Source organism: Strigops habroptila, chromosome 1 (assembly GCF_004027225.2).
Source record: "Strigops habroptila isolate Jane chromosome 1, bStrHab1.2.pri, whole genome shotgun sequence".
Lineage (NCBI taxonomy): Eukaryota > Metazoa > Chordata > Aves > Psittaciformes > Psittacidae > Strigops > Strigops habroptila.
In genome coordinates this window covers 150,487,007-150,505,206 of record NC_044277.2, presented here as the reverse complement: position 1 = coordinate 150,505,206, position 18,200 = coordinate 150,487,007, and the positions used below count along the sequence as shown (strand labels likewise).

Genomic DNA, 18,200 nt, shown 5'->3' with positions numbered 1-18,200 from the left:
AAGCTGTCATGCATTCTGATTAAGCTGCGTACAAGGGGGATTCATTATGCAGGAGGATGTAATTTTGGTGTGAGATTGTCAAATGATCACACTGGGTAAAGGTAATGAGGTAATGGTGTCTTGTTACTACACTGGATTGTAATCTGATAGTTCTGTACACATCTAAATTGTGCTGCCATGTGAGCATGCTCTTTTTGAGCTTTCTAATTAACAAAATCTAAGTTACATCTGGTTCTCAGTTGCTGCTATAGATGTCTCTTGTTTTTGTATCTTCTGTAATGTAGATGTCATTGTGGCTTTTGGACATCAGAGCTTGTTTTGACCTTAAATCTCTGGAGGAGGGTACATCCTGTTACTGTGCAGGGACTTTCCCATGTCTTAAGAACTATGCAAGCTGACAAAATACTCTGTCTTCAAATAACATGAATACCATTATATTACTGTTAGGATAGGGAGGGAATGAAACGAAGGTGTGGGAAGACAGTAGTTGGAGATCTGTTAAAAATATAACCTGATTTTTTATAAAAAGCTAATGGGATTGTTACTTTTTGTCCATGTGCACATGCACGTGAAACTGTGTGTGAATTAACTGTCACAGACCCCTTTGGTGAGGAGAAGAGATTTGTGTTTGAGCAAGCAGTGGTGGGATTGAGACAGCTATTCCAAATATATGGAATAACTGCATTTGTAGCCTAGGAAGGCAAGCTGAATCTTTTCACTCTGTGTAAACTAGATTATTCTTTCAGTTCCTGATTGACTTACTGAAACGGGGTGTTTTTACAATTGAAGTGACACATTTGTGTGCTTTTCTCTGGAAAAGTACACTGTCTGATCCTTGCTGCTGTTGCTGCGTCTTGGTGCTTGCTATTTAAGTTGGAAATTCCTTCACATGTCTGTTTTCTTTCCCCTGCAGCTGTCATATCTCATGTTTTCCTGCATAGTGTTGACTCCCTGTGGCTTCCTTTTTAGATTCTTGCTTAGTAAACTACCAAGAACTCTTTGACAAACACTGTGTCCCTGAAAGTCTTTACATACCAAGATGTAAATCTTTTCCCTTAATTGCTCTTGGATGCTTTCTCTTGTGCCCCTTCCAAATGTTGAAGGCTTTCTCTGCTCTTGCTACAGGAAGGATGAGCTCAGTATAATTTGTGGAATGGCTTCCAATGAAAAAGCAGATAGCTTCAGTTCTGCTATCTTCAGTGAAAATTGAGTCCTTAGATATGTAGGGGTTTGAAACAAATCCACTTTTAACAGTGCATGTGGGAGAAGGAAAAGAAAACTAACAAAGCAATATTTTTCTTCCAGATTTTTTTTTCATTTTATACTTGTGAATTTTCTGCAATCCAAAGATGGCAGCAAATAAGCCTAAAGGACAGAATTCTTTGGCTTTACACAAAGTCATCATGGTGGGAAGCGGTGGTGTAGGAAAATCTGCATTAACACTACAATTTATGTATGATGAGGTAAGAATCTGCACTAGCAATTATCTTGGGAAATGTCTGCTACATAGTGTTATTTAAACATTCATTAGTACAGTTATTTCCAGAAGGAGCCTAAATGTATAGGATGTGGTAGGGAAGTCAGATTAAATTGAACAAAAAGACTTTTTAAGATCAGTGATTTGCTCTAGAGATACCTGTGAAGGTATAATTTAGCATTTTTCAGACTTGTAAGCAAGTCAATGCTCTGGCACATAACCTGTATATTTTGTCATTGTTCATTTATTTGAAAATAATCCTTATTTATTAGGACTTATTTAGGTATTATAGCTCAAAGCTGCTTCACTTAGGTGAGTTGCGTGATGCCTGAAATGATGACCTTTTTTTCATGTTTTTTTATGCTGCTCTTGAAGAGAAGTTTCTTGTTTCCTTACCTTTTCCCAGCAAAAATCATTCTTTGTGATTAAAACGAAGAAGTTATGGGTTCAGTGTCCTTTTAAATTGATACTAAATATACTCAGTCAGGCCTGCCTGGTAGCATAATGGACCACAGACAGACGTTGTGCTTGACCAGAAGCAGAGGCTTGGAAGTGCACAGACATTGATGTTCTGCAGTTACCTCTAGAATTTCCTTGTAATGGCTGAGGAAAGCCAAAACCTATAAACTGTTTGGGCTGATGGAGAACCTGCTTTAACTATGAATCATTTGAGTAATTCACATAGCCAAAATACATATGCTTGTTGGTTACTGTAACCATATAAGATGTTTGTTATATCCTTTATATGCAAATAGAAGCATTTGCCATGTATAGGCATGATTTTATATCATGAAGGTTGTTATTTTTTTCTAGTTTGTTGAAGATTATGAGCCCACCAAAGCAGACAGCTACAGGAAAAAGGTGGTTCTGGATGGGGAAGAAGTCCAAATTGATATACTGGACACAGCAGGGCAGGAGGACTATGCTGCAATTAGAGACAACTACTTCCGAAGTGGAGAAGGCTTTCTTTGTGTCTTCTCTATTACAGAGCTGGAATCCTTTGCAGCAACTGCAGACTTCAGGTAAGTTACAAGGCAAGATAATTATTCTAATTACAGTGAGATAATGACAAGTGATTTGTTTGTTTTGTAATATCCTTATGACAGTCCAGATTGGACGAAAACTCTTACTGTAGTCACATCATGGTTTGAAGAGGTGCCTAGCCATGCCTTTGCTATCAGTACCACTTCAAATATCTTTGCTGCTGTGTTTCTGAATACCAAAAAGGCTATTGCCACAGAGCAGATACATAGCAACATTCAAAAGGCTTCTGCGCTTTTTAAATCAGTGTTGCTTGGCACTTGTGCTATGAAGCAGTATTTGTGAGTAGATGTAATGTAGCTGAGAAAAATTGCTTGTAGGCTGTATGGTTGCATGTAATGTAAGTACAATACTGCAGGGTCGTCCTGGTTTTTTTAGTTTTTGCTTCATACAGAGGATTATGTTGTGTTTATCTTGACCTGTGAAGCACACCACCTGGAACAGAAGGGCAGCTATAGCATGTCCAGCTGCTTTATACTAGAATACTTTGTAATTATAAAGACGCTGTGACCAGATTCCAGTTGAAAACTGTGCAGAAGAACCATGACTGGTGATGTGAAGTATGTGAATTGTATTCTGTGAGAGTGAAATGCATAGCATCAATAACACAACACAAGTCTTTCTACCTCTTAAAGGTGACTTTATGAACAACAGCAGTGAGAAGTATCTTTGAATAGTCTGTAGTAGCTGTGCCTTTTCTGTAAAGGCCTGCTGTAAATCTGCCCCTTCAGTCTTGCTTGGATGGAATTTTTCTCTGTAAAAGATACCGATGTGTATTTTTGAATTTACAAGACAAGTTGTGCATGGAGTTCTGCACAGCATTCACACTTCCCATCAAAGTCAGGATTTTGTTTAATAGGGAGCAATGTGGTAAGAACAAAATTTGGAACTGGATTTTCGTGGAGTAATAAGGATTTAACAGGATAAGTTTTTTTTAAGATGCTTTTCAGGTATGCAGCATGTCGATATCCTTAAAATGGTAAGAGACTATTGAACAGGCAGAGGTGTTTAATCTGGGTTGAGAGAGAAAGCACTATTTAAATCACTCAGCACTGCGTTTGAAAAAAGGACAAAAAAAGACCAGATTTTTTTTTAACAGTCCAAAGTGTAGTGGAATAGGAGATAACCTTTGAGAGAAAAGTAAGGAAACAAATACAAAAGGAAATTATCTGCATTCCACTGAAATAAGGCCTCTTGGAGATACTGTCACAGTTCAATTTAATGAACTCTACGTATCAGAATATATTTAATATCATCTCTAAGGGAGGAGGAAGAGGTATGGAGAGGGGAGAAAGTGAGATTTTCCTCTTCTGGTGTTCAGGTTTTTTGTGTGTCTTTATGTGTGTGTTTGTATATTTTGAGAGGAAGGGAGAAAGGAGCAGGCCTTGACTGGTTTGCAGGCTGGTGGTATTGTCAGCCGTGGGGGACTATTTAGTATAGTTGAGCTTCTCTAGAGTGCAAAATGAACTATTCAGATCTGTTTAAAATCCTGTTAATGCTTCAAAGTACATGATCTTGTATGGCTCTAGAAAAAGTCCTACTTTTCCAGCAAGGGTGTGTGTTGACAGTACACGTACTGATACAGCAGAAATGGAAATAAAAATCCCTTCAGTGAAGAGATTAAGACTCTATCCAGTCCAAATGTGAAAGTGCCTTTCAAGTTGCCTTTGAAACTGTAGAAGCTTAAATGCTAAAACGTAACTCAGAAAAATTGCATTCCTTCTGCTCTGTGTCAAAGTAACCTGTATCTCTTGAAGGTACAATTAAAATACCTTTGGCATTCTTGAGCAGCCTGAGGGAATACTCCTTAAGAGACAGATATGAAAGAAAGTGACAAGAACAGTCTGGATGTTTGTTTCTATAGAATTCTGTCCTGTTGAAATGGCAGAGCTCCAGCATCAGAGCTGTTTACTGCTGCTCGAGGTCTAAACATTTCTTGTTTAGAAGATACCAGTCTTCAGAGAGGGCTCAAAGGAGAATACTGCCATCTGGATTGCTGTCAGATTAACTTTCTTGGTGGTGAAATTGTTTGGCATCACCTGAACAAATTAGTGTTGAAAGCAACCAGTTTTTAGCAGAAGTCTTATTTACACAGATAATGCAGCAACACACTGAGTTTTCTTCTCTCTCTGGCCACCCTTCCTAACCTACTGTCTGTTCAAACTACTTCTGGATAGCTGCAGGACCCTGTTAAAACACTTGTGCGGGTATTTGTTGGGGAGAGGAGGAATGTTGCTTTAACTACACCTCGGAGCTGAATGTGGTGTTACAAGCTACCTCAAATACGTATTTGTTGGTTTAAAAAAAACTAATCCTGGGCTATCTGCAGTTTCTCAGCGAGTAGTAACTTCCTCCACAAGACTGCCTGCTGCTCAGAGCTTTTGATAACAGCAGTAGGATCCTGCTGTATGCAAAATCAAGGCCCTTTAGGATATCAGTTAATGAGCTCTCTTCAGCTTCTCTCCATTCAACTTTAAATCTGGCAACAGGTTTTACCTCAGCCAGCAAAAGGAATTTGTTTCCCTGTGTTTTTTTGACCTTTCAGAAATTGCTCCACAGTAAAGGGCTACATCTCGCTACTAACTTTATATATTCCTTTCTGAGACACCATAGGGGATGTGCCTCTTCTGGGAAAACTGTTATTCCTGGTATTTTTAATGCATTTCCAGTTAGAAGAAAACATGTCATTTTCTTTAAGTGTTGAAGACTTATGTACCAAACCGTTTGTAGTACAGGGTTTTATTTACAACTTTAAACCCTTCATCCTAGTAGTTCACACACTAGAAGGGTCTGTCCTTAAAAATCTGATGCATGTACAACTCGTATCTGTACATTGGCTTGTAACTGAATGAAGGGCTCTGCAGAGACTGAGTGTAACTGACTTGCAAAAGATTCCTGAAAGGAAGAGACTTTTCTCTTGGTGTATGCTATAAACCATTTTATTAGCATTAAAAACGGCACATGTATTTTTATCAGGAAAAAAATGAAGTGTGAACCTGAAGTTTGGGTAGCTTAAAAATGGCAGTCACAAATAGTAATATAAAGACAAGGGTAAATGCTCTCCAGAAACACCTTTATTAAAAGGAATGACTTCTTAATATAAATTCTCACCTAAACCAGTCTTGTTCTACTCTTTTAGTTTCTTACTGACTCACCTCCTTCCTTCCTAGAGGATGAGTTGTCTGTCTCTATCTTCATTCTGTATAATGTCATCATGAGGTTTAAGATTTTACTGTTATGTAAGCTTCATAAAAGGAATACGTGGGTTTTCACTGTAAGATGGAAGAGTATTTAGTCTGAGGTCTTTTTGTGTTCTAAGAATAGTACTTCATGGAAAGCTTAATTTTCTTTTTCCTTTTTTTTTTCCCCTCCAGGGAGCAGATCTTAAGAGTAAAAGAAGATGAGAATGTTCCTTTTTTGCTAGTTGGTAACAAATCAGATTTGGAAGATAAAAGACAAGTTTCTGTAGAGGAAGCAAAAACCAGAGCTGATCAGTGGAATGTTAACTATGTGGAAACTTCTGCAAAAACACGAGCTAATGTTGACAAGGTAATAACTGGCCTCTTAACACAAAGAGTCTCCTCACCAGTTTTTACTTGTTGTCTCTTTTCTGTGGGTCATACTTTATATGTTCATTATTTTAGCAATTATTTTTGTGAAATTTGAATCAAATGCTTTTCTCCCTTAGCTTATGAGGAGTGCATGACTAGGTGACTTCATGTAGGACAGTGAAAATGTTAGGCAGAACCAGTTTATCCAATCCTAAACCGCAAGGAGTCGTTATACAAGACTTCATTTTATTACAAATTTCTTGAGGCAGCTATTTTCTCCTAGACTTCTTACTGCAATTTCTATAACTAGAAGACAATCTGCTTCTGAAAAGTGAGGAATGTCTGATCCTCAGCCAGGATAAAACAGCTTACAAAAGCAGGGAAGGGGGCAATTGGAGCCCTCTCTACACTCATGTTCCTTTGATGCAGAATGGATAAACTCTTTCAAGCTTTGAACAGCCTAGAAGAGCCTCATGAGTTTCCAGGGATAAAACCTGGTCATGAGATAAGAGACAGAATCTTTTTCTCCAAGAAGATAAATTATCGATTAGTTGAAAGTATTTCAGCTATAACCCTAAAAAGCAAGGCTTTCTGGAATACAGAATTCAGAATAACTCTCAGCCTTGTAGACTGCAAGAGTAACAGATGTGTGGCAAAAGAAATAAGTAGTTTAGTTCAGCATGCCAACCTTTCCTTTCAGAGCTAGTGACAGACTTGATCACACATTGGAAAAGTCTCAGATGTAAGTCCTTAGGTATGAGCTGTCAATTCAGTTATTTCCTTATAGTGTGAGTAACAGCTGAGGGAGCACCTGCAGTAGTGTTGGACCTACGTTTTCTCCACTCCTCTGCCTTCCTCTTTACAGAGCTCACTCTCATTCCTCCCTGCAAGGGGGTGGGCAATAAATGATTACAGCCTGTGAGCCACTGATGTTGCTAATGCTGCCTCCTGGCCTTGTGCTGTGAGCATGGAGTAAAAAGAGGTTGGAGGCAGGTTGGGAGGAGCCTCATCCACACACCACAGAAGCCATGAGAGCTGCCACGCGCTCTCTTGCTGTGGAAGCTCTGGAGGAGGATCTGGGATTCAAGGTAACGCAGAGTTATTATTCTCCCCACGCTTCTTAGGAGTGGAGAAGGCTGCAAGTTGTCCATTTGCCACGTTCTTTTGCTTGATTGATGCTATGATGGCTTGTTGGTTGTCAGTATTCCAGGCATGAAGAAGGGATCTTCTGGTAAGATGTAGCTTGTGCCTCATGGATGTCCTGGCTAAGAGTGGAGGCATGATGATAACTAGCAGTTGAGTGTTATATTTTAGACACTTTCAGGACTGCAATCCTGAAAGTAATGGATTGGTGTTTGCCTTCAGCTGAGCTCAGCACAGTTGGTATGCTTCTGTTGTTGTTATTTTTGCTTTTTGCTTGTTTTGTGAAGAAAAACGAGATTGGGAGGGTGTTTAGTGCAACAAAACAGGAGACCTGTTGGCTGAAATGTTGCCAGACTAATGTGTTAAATATTAGTCATCTCTAAAGAATGAGCCTAAACCAGTGATTCTTTTGTTTTATCTGATAACTGCCAAAATGCCTACTGAAATAGCCTAGGGAAGTGTCAAAAGAGCAGTTAAAAATAATGTACCACGTCTACGGATGCAGTTTGCTGTGAGTGTTTGTAACTTTGGGGAGTCGAGACTGACTTGAGGAGGTAGGTGCTAGACGCCCTTAGCTGCTTGTGACAGACAGAGGTTGTATCTAACATGAAGGAAGTGTGGAGAATTTGGCTGCCCCTGTTAGATGAGAAGTCATTTTTGTCATTTGAGAGGCAGAGCAGATGACAACCAGGGTGTGCCCCTGCTTGTGGTTTCATAGCATTATGGAAATCTGCAATGCAACATGGATGTTTTTCATTGACTTCTGAAGAACTCTGTAAATGATGGATATCCACATCCATGGATAAGGCACCTGGAGTGTGGGTGTTCATGAGCAATACCTGTTCATTTCTGTGTGGATTTCGTTTTGTGCTTGGAAGGGCTCCAGCCTTGCTGCCCATCAGCAGCTGTCACTTTTCAAATGCCTGCTTGTCATTGGTAGGTGTCATGCTTTGGGGAATAGCCCATGGTACCACACACCTTCTTCTTCTTTTGTGTGGTTGGTCCTGATCCTCATCCTTCAAGTCCTCACTCTTCAGGAGGCAGGGACTGCTTGGCCTGTCTTCCTGTTGCTGCTTTGTGTAGCTGTGACTTGCCTTTGCCAGGCTACAAGGGATGGTTTTTAAAGCTGATCTGAGGAACTCATCAGGAAAGGAAAATGGAGGAAGCAGGCGGCTTCGATGGCAGCAGGAGGCTTTGAGGGCTGTGGGCAGGTGCGAGGGCCATGGGCAGCAACGAGAGGAATGAAAAGAACTGCAGAAGGAGGATCCAAGGGCAGAAGGGGAGACGAGGGCAGGGGACGGAGAGATGTGTGGCAAAAGAAATAAGTAGTTTAGTTTAAGGGGCTAAGTTCCCTTTCAGAGCCAGTGACAGACTTGATCACACAGTGACAAGTTCTCTAATGTAAACCCTTACGTCTGAGCTGTCTGAGTTGCAGCATGAGAGCTGTAGGGGGTTCTCTTCTGCTCTCTCCTCTCAAGTTGTCTTCCTGAAGACATGGGTTGTTCCGTACTACAGCAAGATCTTCATGCTGTTCTGTAGAGAAAATTAAGTCAGTTAAATGCATCAGAACTGAGTCTCTGGGTTTTTTTGGTTTTGTTGTTGTAAAAAATCTACATCTTTTAGTTTTGGTGCATGATTGCAGTTCACATCCATCTAATACACTCACGCAGAAATTCCCCACTCTTTGAAATCCACTTTGCTGTCACTTAGCAGCTGAGACAAAAGACCTGTGTGTATATATATGTTTTGAATAGCTCTCTAATCATTAGCTCTTGCTCACCCATGGTAGGCTACTACAGAGCTCCAGGTTTATTTTTGGAGCTGGTGGTGTTATGGACCCCGATTAGCATGTACCACACAGAATTTGACATGCTATAAATAACATGCTGTACATGAGGTTTTGACACACTATAGTGTGGGAGGCTTTGTTGGCACTAGAAAATACCAGGTATTCTTAGTTACTTGCAGCATCTGAAGCTATGGGGTTTGTTATGTGAACTGAAGTTACGATTCTAGGAGAAATGTGCCTTCTCTGAAATCCAGAATAGTGGCTTTGCTCAGTTGGAGAAATCGTGGTCGGCTTCTACTCACTTTGATAAAGGTGACTCATTAAGCATCATCTTAGAAGGTTGTGTACACCAGACAGTTAAATACAGTGTCAGTGCTTAAGCAAATTGACAGCACAGATCTAAGTACAAGCAAGTAACTTAGTGCCCATTTAGGAACCCAAAGGTAATCTTAGTTCTTGACAAAAATGTTTAGTTACATTGACTTTCTTTGGATTCCATGTAATGAAGGTCGATGCTTTTGCTGCAGTCAATACTAAATGAGTGTCATTGCAAATAAAAACATACTGAGTTCTGTAGAGGAGCTATTCAGCCTGTGCTACTGCCCATGTTTCATGGAAATTGATCAGATCCCCTGACATAGATCTAGGGAATATCTCCTGAGAGGAAGAAGTTCTTATAAATTGCTCAGCTGATTTCCTACAATAAATTTACAAAGATGAAATGATAATTTGCTGTAGCCTCCTGCAAGTCAAGGTAAGATCTGCTTTTCAAATGAATAAAGAAGCTCTAAGTAGTCCAGTCATAAGGCTTTAACTGGCAGTAGTCTTTGGTGTAGCTCCAACTTCGTCATTTTTGTTTCCTGTTAAACCACTTGATGAAAACTAAGTTCACGTGTACTTTGGGATTACCTGACCTAAAAAATTGTTTATGTACTTGTAAGATTAATAACTCTGCTTTGAAGGAAATGCTGATTTTTCTTGCTTCCTGAGTCACTTTGTGTTTAGACTTGCATCACGGGACATACTGGCTGTGAAATGTTCAGTGTATGCTACCTACTTCTGCATTCACGTGTTGCACTTTACAGCTGAAAAAACTTGAAACAAAGTGATTTCCCTGAGTCTCCTCAGTAGGATGTAGATAATACATGTAAAAAAACCTTGGCTCGTGGTGAGACTCTTGTTTCAATCCTTGTGGAAAACGGTCTGTCAGGATTCATAAGCAAATATCAGGAAATGGGGAACATTATGGTGCCATGAAAGAAGCAGGATTATATCAGATCAAGTTGGCCTTCAAAGCCAGTGAAAGATTTGTTGGATTAGTTTAGCTTTGTTTGCTTAAACTAATGACATGTAATTGACTTTATTCTAAACAACTGAAATGGATATAATCAGCGATAGCTTAAATTAACTCATATGTCTTGTGACTGTTTTTGCATTTGTATCTTTTTTTTAGGTGTTTTTTGATTTAATGAGAGAAATTAGAGCCAGAAAAATGGAAGACAGCAAAGAAAAAAATGGAAAGAAGAAAAGAAAAAGCCTAGCTAAGAGGATCAGAGAAAGATGTTGCATTTTATAATCAAAACCCTGAATTCCTTTCCTACCCTGACCGTACTAATAAAACACATAATTTATAAGCATGCCATTGAAGGCTCAAGTGACTGAAATTTCTCTAACATGTTGGAAATTGTAATGTACCACTAAAAGCATGAATTGGAGCTGCACTGAAAGTCAAATTCACTGAAAAACAAAAAAATGATGTGGCTTCCAGAGAAGCAAAGTTCAGTCCATTTCAGAATTGCCTACCTTCTCACATTTCTTCTGAATGTAGTGTTGCATAGGCAGTCTTTCTTTAATAGTGAACAGAGCGGGGAGTATTACTTTGTGGGTTCTTGTAAAGCATACTTTTTTATCACTGGTAACTGTCAATTCATCTTGTCTTTTGTTGCCTTGAAAATTACAATTGTGAACACGATCCCTACCGAAGCGATGTGCAGTTGTTTTGTCATGGACTGATGCAAATTAGAAAAGAATAATGGATATGCAAACAGTTCTGTTGGGGAAAATTAAATGTGGTTCTGCATTACCTGATTAACCTACAAGAGTGATGTAATCTTTCACATTGAAACATTTGAATATGCCTTAATTTCAAAACCTAAGCATAGCAGGTTGCTTAATCAAGGGTGTATTTTCAACTCTGTTGCATGAAGACTGTCCCTGCGCATCAGTGCGAGACTGACCTCTCCGGAGAGCAGTTCTGTGAACGATTCTGCTAACTAGCTGCCTGCTAGCAGTGTCTGTTCTTTCCATGTGTGCCATACTCTGGTATTGTGAATAATACAGAGCATATTCTGTCATCTGGAACTTGGTAAACAATATGGTATCTTAAAACTAAAAGTTCAGAATACATGCAAGACTGAAGTCATGAGCCTATGGCACATCTAAGCCTGGAATGGTTGTTTGAAACTCAATGTGCTGATACCTTGAAACTTCCCTTTGGCAAGTAGTATTTTTGTCTAGCTGTTCCTTGGGTTTTAACTCCCTGGAGCTGGGTGGAGTGGAGCTGATTCAGTAGTGCTGCTGTGTTTCAAGTTAAGATGTTGTCTGGGAAATTCTGGTGTCATCAGTTTATTTCTTTTGTGTTCCTGATACTCTGCTGTGGGAACATGGTGTGTTAACGCTGAAGCTCTTTGCAGGTTTTGTACTGTTCAGTCTTGTTTATGTTGATTTTCAAATGGGGAACACTGTAGCTACTTTTTCTAGTTAATGTTGATATTAAACAATCAAACATGCTTTGCAATACAGAAACATTTACCATGAGCATCCAAAATCCCCAAACAAAACATACTGCCTCAGTTGCTTCAGAACAGCAAGAATACTAGCACACAGCTAGGATGCTGCATCTTAACTAAAACTATACCAGAATGTTTGAGGGTTTTGGGCTCCTCTGGGGTAAGACAGGCTAGACCAATTCCATAAACTGTTACACTTTTTATACATGCGTATGCCTATAACTGACAGTTGAAAATGTGCTCAAGCAGACTAGGTAACGAATATTTAACTTTCATGCTAACAGACATTTTAGGGACTCAAGTCGTAGAAGTTATATTTGTCATGTTAAATATTTATCAATAGGAATTTTGTATGTGCATTTAGTAGACTGCCAAGTGCAGAATTGAAGTTACTCATTTAACTGGCAAATAAGCCAGTCTTCATCTTACTGTGTACTCATTTGGGTCTATTTAGCCAGGGAGTCTAACCACTAACTTTGTGACTTTGCTTTGGAACCTGTATACTGGGAACTGAGGTGTTATGAAGCCACTGGACACATGAAACTTGTCTTGGCTGATGCCTTGTCCTGTCCTTTTATTTGCTATTTGAGCCATTGAAAGATGAATAAACTTCCAGTTTTTTTAAATACTTGTGCAGTGTGAATTGCTGTGTTCCTGATAACCTTTGCTGTAGCTGATGCCACTTGTCAAGCAGTTAAACCCAAGTATTCCAGAAGCCTTTTCTATGAGTGTGTGAACAAAACTGTAGATTAGATCAGACCTAATTAGTCTGATAAAAAGCCAAAAGCAAACAGAGGTAAGCTTGTACCAGAAGTATTTTTCTATAGGTAGTTTTGTAGCTTTAAAACCTCAGTTGACTTTTGAAAATGCTGGTTAAGAAATCTGTGGTCTCTTTGGTAGTTTCTGTGGCCTCCTGATGAGCACACAGTTACTTAACAACAGTCACCTTTGGGATCACAAGGTAGCGCATTCATAGGGACCCCGTTAACATCAGAGTAGCACATAGAATGACCCCTCTGGCAATCATCATGCAATAAAACACACTCCATATCTCAGCCTTGTGCTTGCTCTATTCATCCACAGGAGCCAAATGTTCATTTATGCGTATGTGAAAAGGGCTTACTGAAAAAGCTTGGCTTCCCTTTTGGGACATGAAGCTTTCCAATGCTTCTCTGGTTCCAGAGTCTGGTGGGTGGATGTCCTCTACAGGGTGATAGTCCCGTGCAAAATGCAGAGCAGCAGCACGGTGGCTGGTGTGACAGGAATGCATACAGTCCATTCAGCTGCACCAGACCGGGATCAGAAGGTAAGACTGAGCCTACAGCAACTGAGAATTGAAATGGGGGAAAACTAATGGTGCACCTTATTGTCTAAACTTTCTCCCATTACTGTGAGACACATTGGCTCTTCCAGCCATGTGGATGTATAGTCATGTGTGTAAGCTGTTTCTTTCCAGTCTTGCTCTTGCCAAATTTTGGCTGTGATTTCAGCTTAAATAAGTGTCTGGGTATGTTTTTAAGACATGACTTCTGAAATAAACCTCTGCTTGCATATTTTGGTGGGAGCTTGAGCTTGTTACTAAAATTGAATGGCAGGGAAGGTGCTAGTGTTGCTACTGCTGGAGTGTAAGCTTAGTTTGGATCTAAATACATTGGCCAGACTGGAATAGTTTTGGTTGAAGCTTCATTGTCAAAGAGATGCTGAAACATGCCCTCCTTGAGGTCTGCCCAGGAGCAGAGACATGCCAAGCCTCTGCTCATGTTCGAAGAGATCCTGGCTGGATCTAACCAGCCATCTCACTGGTACAGTCCATTTTGGGAGAATATTCAGAAGCTGTAATTTGGTTTCTGTGTCCTGAGGCTGGACTTGGCCAATGTCCACTGTCCCCTCCCCGTGCACTCTCCCCTTATCTTCACCACCACCCCCCTCCAACCCCCTTTCTTCTGTACAGAATGGAAAAATACCCAAGTTTAAGTTGTTGGGAAAATCAGTTTGCCTCCACCATCCTCTTGTTAATATTGCACACGGTAATATTTACACATGAAAGTGGGGTCTGTGTTACACTGGATACGCGGCCATGATCCTGCATGTAAACCAAAGATCATTTCTGGAACAACTTACACCTGGGAGGGATTGTGAAAGCCCCTGGGAGGTGAATAATGTAACACAAATTGAGGAGAGAAGAGGAGGAGAAGGAAAAGGGGACGGCAAAGGGAAGTGGAAGTAGAAGTAGAGTCAGTGGCATCTCAGACCTGTAACAGTGAACAGCCATTAGCTGGGGGGCTGTAATGGCATTCTGCAGCAACGGGGAGAAGGACAGGTTACAACCTAAAACTGTGTGCTAAAGGTAAGCAGCCTTCTCAGGTGTAAATCCTTACGTATGAGCTGTCAATTCAGTTATTTCCTTACAGTCTGAGTAACAGTTGGGGAAGCACCTGCAATAGTGTTGGACCTACATTTTCTCCACTCCTCTGCCTTCCTCTACACAGAGCTCACTCGCATTCCTCCCTGCAAGGGGGTGGGCAATAAATGATTACAGCCTGTGAGCCACTGATGTTGCTAATGCTGCCTCCTGGCCTTGTGCTGTGAGCATGGAGTAAAAAGAGGTTGGAGGCAGGTTGGGAGGAGCCTCATCCACACACCACAGAAGCCACGAGAGCTGCCACGCGCGCTCTTGCTGCGGAAGCTCTGGAGGAGGATCTGGGATTCAAGGTAACGCAGAGTTATTATTCTCCCCACGCTTCTTAGGAGCGGAGAAGGTTGCAAGTTGTCCGGTTACCACCTTCTTTGCTTGAGGGATGTTATTTGCAGCATTGTTTAAATCTGCAATGCAACACTGATATTTTTCACTGACTTCCGAAAACTCCGTCAAAACATACTGAGACACGAGAGCCTGGGAACACCAGTACTGCACCAGAGAGAAGGTCCATCTGGCCCAATACTCGCTCTCCAAAGTGGCCAACCACCAATGGCCAAAGGAGAGCCTAGGAGCAGTGCTGCTCTACTTCTGCCAGGGTCCTGGGGGTGCTCAAAGGCCTCTATGGCTGGGACCAATTCCGTTGCCAGGAGTGGCCCCCCCCACCAGAGGGCTTTGAGCTGAAAAGACACTCTTTTAGTACCAAGGATTTCAAATGACACGGGATTTGACGAGCTAAAATTTAGACTACTGCAAAAGAAGCATGACCAGCAGGTTGAAGGAGGTGATCCTCCCCCTCTCCTCTGCTCTCGCGAGATTCCACTTGGAGTACTGTCTGCAGCTCTGGTGTCCTCAACATCAGCAGGACTTGAAGCAAGTCCAGACGAGAGCCACGAGGACGATAAGGGCGCTGGAGCACCTCCCATGTGAAGACAGGCTAAGAAAATTGGGGCTGTGCAGCCGGCAGAAGAGAAGCTGCGTGGAGACCTCACAGCAGCCTTCCAACATCTGAAGGGGGCCTACAAGGATGCTCGAGAGGGGCTCTTCATCAGGGACTGTAGCGATAGGACAAGGCGGAATGGGTTTCAACTTAAACAGGGCAGATTTAGGTTAGATATAAGGAAGAAATTCTTCCCTGTGAGGGCGGTGAGGCCCCGGCACAGGCTGCCCAAAGAAGCGGTGAATGCTCCAACGCTGGCAGCGGTCAAGGCCACGTTAGACAAGGCCTTGGCTGATATGGTCTAGTGGAAGGTGTCCCTGCCTATGGCAGGGGGTTGGAACTGGATGATCTTAAGGTCCTTTCCAACCCAAACCATTCCGTGACTCTAAAATTCATGCTTTGAGTTACGCTTCAAACCAACTCTTTGCCAGTGTGTTACAAGACCGGCTAAATTCAATTCTCTACTCCTCTCTTCTCCTCTCTTTTATCTTCTCCTAGAAATGACTCTCAAAAAGATTAAGGTGACAAATGAGCTCTGAAAGCTTTATCCCGTTGCTTAAGCGCCTTTTGTATCCCATAGAAACATGGCAATGGGTGTGTTTCACGGCGGAGCTGCACAGCTTGGTTTCAGTGGGACAAGGGGATGCTGGGCGCAGGGGTGGGGACAGGGCTGGGCATGGGGAGCCCCGTCACCCCCATGTCACAGTGCCAGCACCCGGCAACGCAGCAGTCAGAATGCCCCAGGACAGCATGAAAGGGAGCAGCCTCCTGTGTCCCCTGGCAGAGATGGCCGGGAGCAGGCCGAAGGCATCCCAGAGGAAGTCCTCCAGCTGCTGGACTTACTTCCTGGGGCTGAGGCGGGAAGAGCAGCGCCCGCTCGAGGCTGCTGGACGTTCTCCACTGCAAGACCAGCTCCCGGCAGGACCAGCTTCATAGCTCATCTGCCATATCCTTTTCAGCTGGATGGCTGCGGCCAGACCAAGGGAAAGCCTTCTTGAGGAGCACCACAGAGCTCACCATCCTCATCCCCCACGGAGCCAGGGGCCGTAAGCAAGAGGATGCAGAGATTTTCCTGGGATCCCCGTGCCTTGGAGCAGCCACTGCTGCCCTGCCAGGTGCTGGAAGGATTCTAACCCCAAGCTTCACCAGGTGGGGGCATTTGGCCACTCCTGGCAGCCCCTGGGGTAGCTCCAGGTTGAGGGACAATAGGGCTTGGGCATCTCCTGGTAGGTATGGCTCACATGCTGAGGGAACAGCTGATCCCCAGGGTTGGGGTCAGGAAGGAATTTTTCCCCGGGCACATTGGCACTGCTCCCGGGGCTTTTTTGCCTTTTTAAGCAGCGCTGAGCACTGCACCTTGACAGGGCTCCTTTGGGCTACTGGAGCCCACATGCTGCTGCTCCTGCTCCACACAGGTGGCCCTTGTGCCCCACATCTGGGGGGAGGGAGATTTCTAGGCTCCTGGGGTAGCCAGAAGAATAGGAAGAAGGTAAGAAGGATGTGAAGAGGGACAGAGAAATGAAAATAGTGTCAGAGGTATGAGAAGAGGAGCAGCGGTAAGTAAATTGGGGCAGAGGGATGTGAAGAGGGGCAGAAGAATGTGAATTGATTACAAACAAGAAGAGTGTCAGAGGAATGTGAAGCGGTGCAAAAGGAGAAGACTGTGAAAGGAAGGAGAAGACTGTGGAAGGAGTAAGAAGATTATCAAAGAAATGAGAAGATTGTGAAAGAAATGAGACAAGTGTCAAAGCAACGAGAAGAGTGTAAATGGAATGAGAAGAGTGTCAGAGGAATGAGAAGAGTGTAAAAATAGTGAGAAGATTGTGAAAGTTAAGACTGTCAGAGGAATGAGAGGAGTCCGAAAGCAAGTAGAAGATTGTCAAAGGAAAGAAAATAGTGTTAAAGGAGTCAGAAGATTGTCAAAGAAATGAGAAGATTGTAAAACAAATGCCAAGAGTGTCAAAGGACTAAGAAGACTGTGAAAGAAATGAGAAGATTGTGAAAGCAATGAGAAGAGCGTGAAAGAAATGAGAAGACCATCAGAAGAATGAGAAGACTGTAAAAATAATGAGAAGATTGTGATAGTTAAGAGTTTCAAAGGAATGAGAATAGTGTGAAAGGAGGGAGAAGATTGTGAAAACAAAGAGAAGAATGTCAAAGGAAAAAGAAACCTCAGAAGAATGTGAAGAGAGATAGAGATTGGCAAGAGGGTCAGAGGAATGGGAAGAGGAGCCATGCCTGCTCCACACGCACCACAAAGGGAGCCCTGCATGACCTGCAGCTGGGGGGGGGAAGGCTTTTTTCCCCCCACGGAGACCTGCGAATGTCCCTGGGGTTTTTTTGCCTTTTCCTGCAGCACTGAGCACAGCCCCTTGACAGCGCTCCTTTGGGCTATTGGGGCCCAAAGGCTGCTGCTCCTGCTCCACGCAGGTGGCCCTGTGGCCTGCATCCACAAGGGGAGAGGGAAACAGAGTAGCCAGAGGAATGAGAAGAAGCTAAGAAGGATGTGAAGAGGGGCAGAGGAAGGAGAAAGGAGGCAGAAGGAGAAGTAGAGTGTCAGAAGATAGAGAAGACGGTCAGAAATATGTCAAGAGGGTGAAAGAACGTCAAAAGCGTCAGAAGAATGTCAAGGTGGTCTGAAGAACATGAAGAGGGGCAGAGAAATAAGAAGCCTGTCAAAGGAATGAGAAGAGTTTCAGAGGAATGAGAAGGGTGTCAGAGATCTGAGCAGAGGAGCAGAAGAATTTGAGGAGAGGCAGGAGAAGAAAGTGAAAGGAATGAGAAGAGTGTGAAAGGAATGAGAAGAGTGTGAAAGGAAAAAGAAGCCTCAGAAGAATGTGAAGAGGGGTAAAAGATTGGGAAGAGCGTCAGAGGAATGGGAAGAGGAGCCATGCCTGCTCCACACGCACCACGAAGGGAGCCCCTCGTGTCCTGCAGCTGCGGGAGGAAGGCTTTTTTCCCCCCACGGAGACCTGCGAATGTCCCTGGGAGTTTTTTTGCCTTTTCCTGCAGCACTGAGCACAGCCCCTTGACAGCGCTCCTTTGGGCTATTGG

General features: G+C 42.6%; 1 protein-coding gene across 1 annotated transcript in view; it reads left to right on the top strand.

Annotated features, from left to right (window-relative positions):
* RALA (RAS like proto-oncogene A) overlaps positions 1-12,418 on the top strand; it is a 30,937-nt gene extending 18,519 nt beyond the window's left edge. The window contains exons 2-5 of the mRNA XM_030510759.2: positions 1,306-1,463; positions 2,291-2,499; positions 5,893-6,067; positions 10,455-12,418. Coding sequence (XP_030366619.1) covers positions 1,350-1,463; positions 2,291-2,499; positions 5,893-6,067; positions 10,455-10,577 — 621 coding nt within the window. The 5' untranslated portion in view covers positions 1,306-1,349 and the 3' untranslated portion in view covers positions 10,578-12,418. The remainder of the gene's footprint in view (positions 1-1,305; positions 1,464-2,290; positions 2,500-5,892; positions 6,068-10,454) is intronic.
* Positions 12,419-18,200: the final 5,782 nt, after the last annotated feature.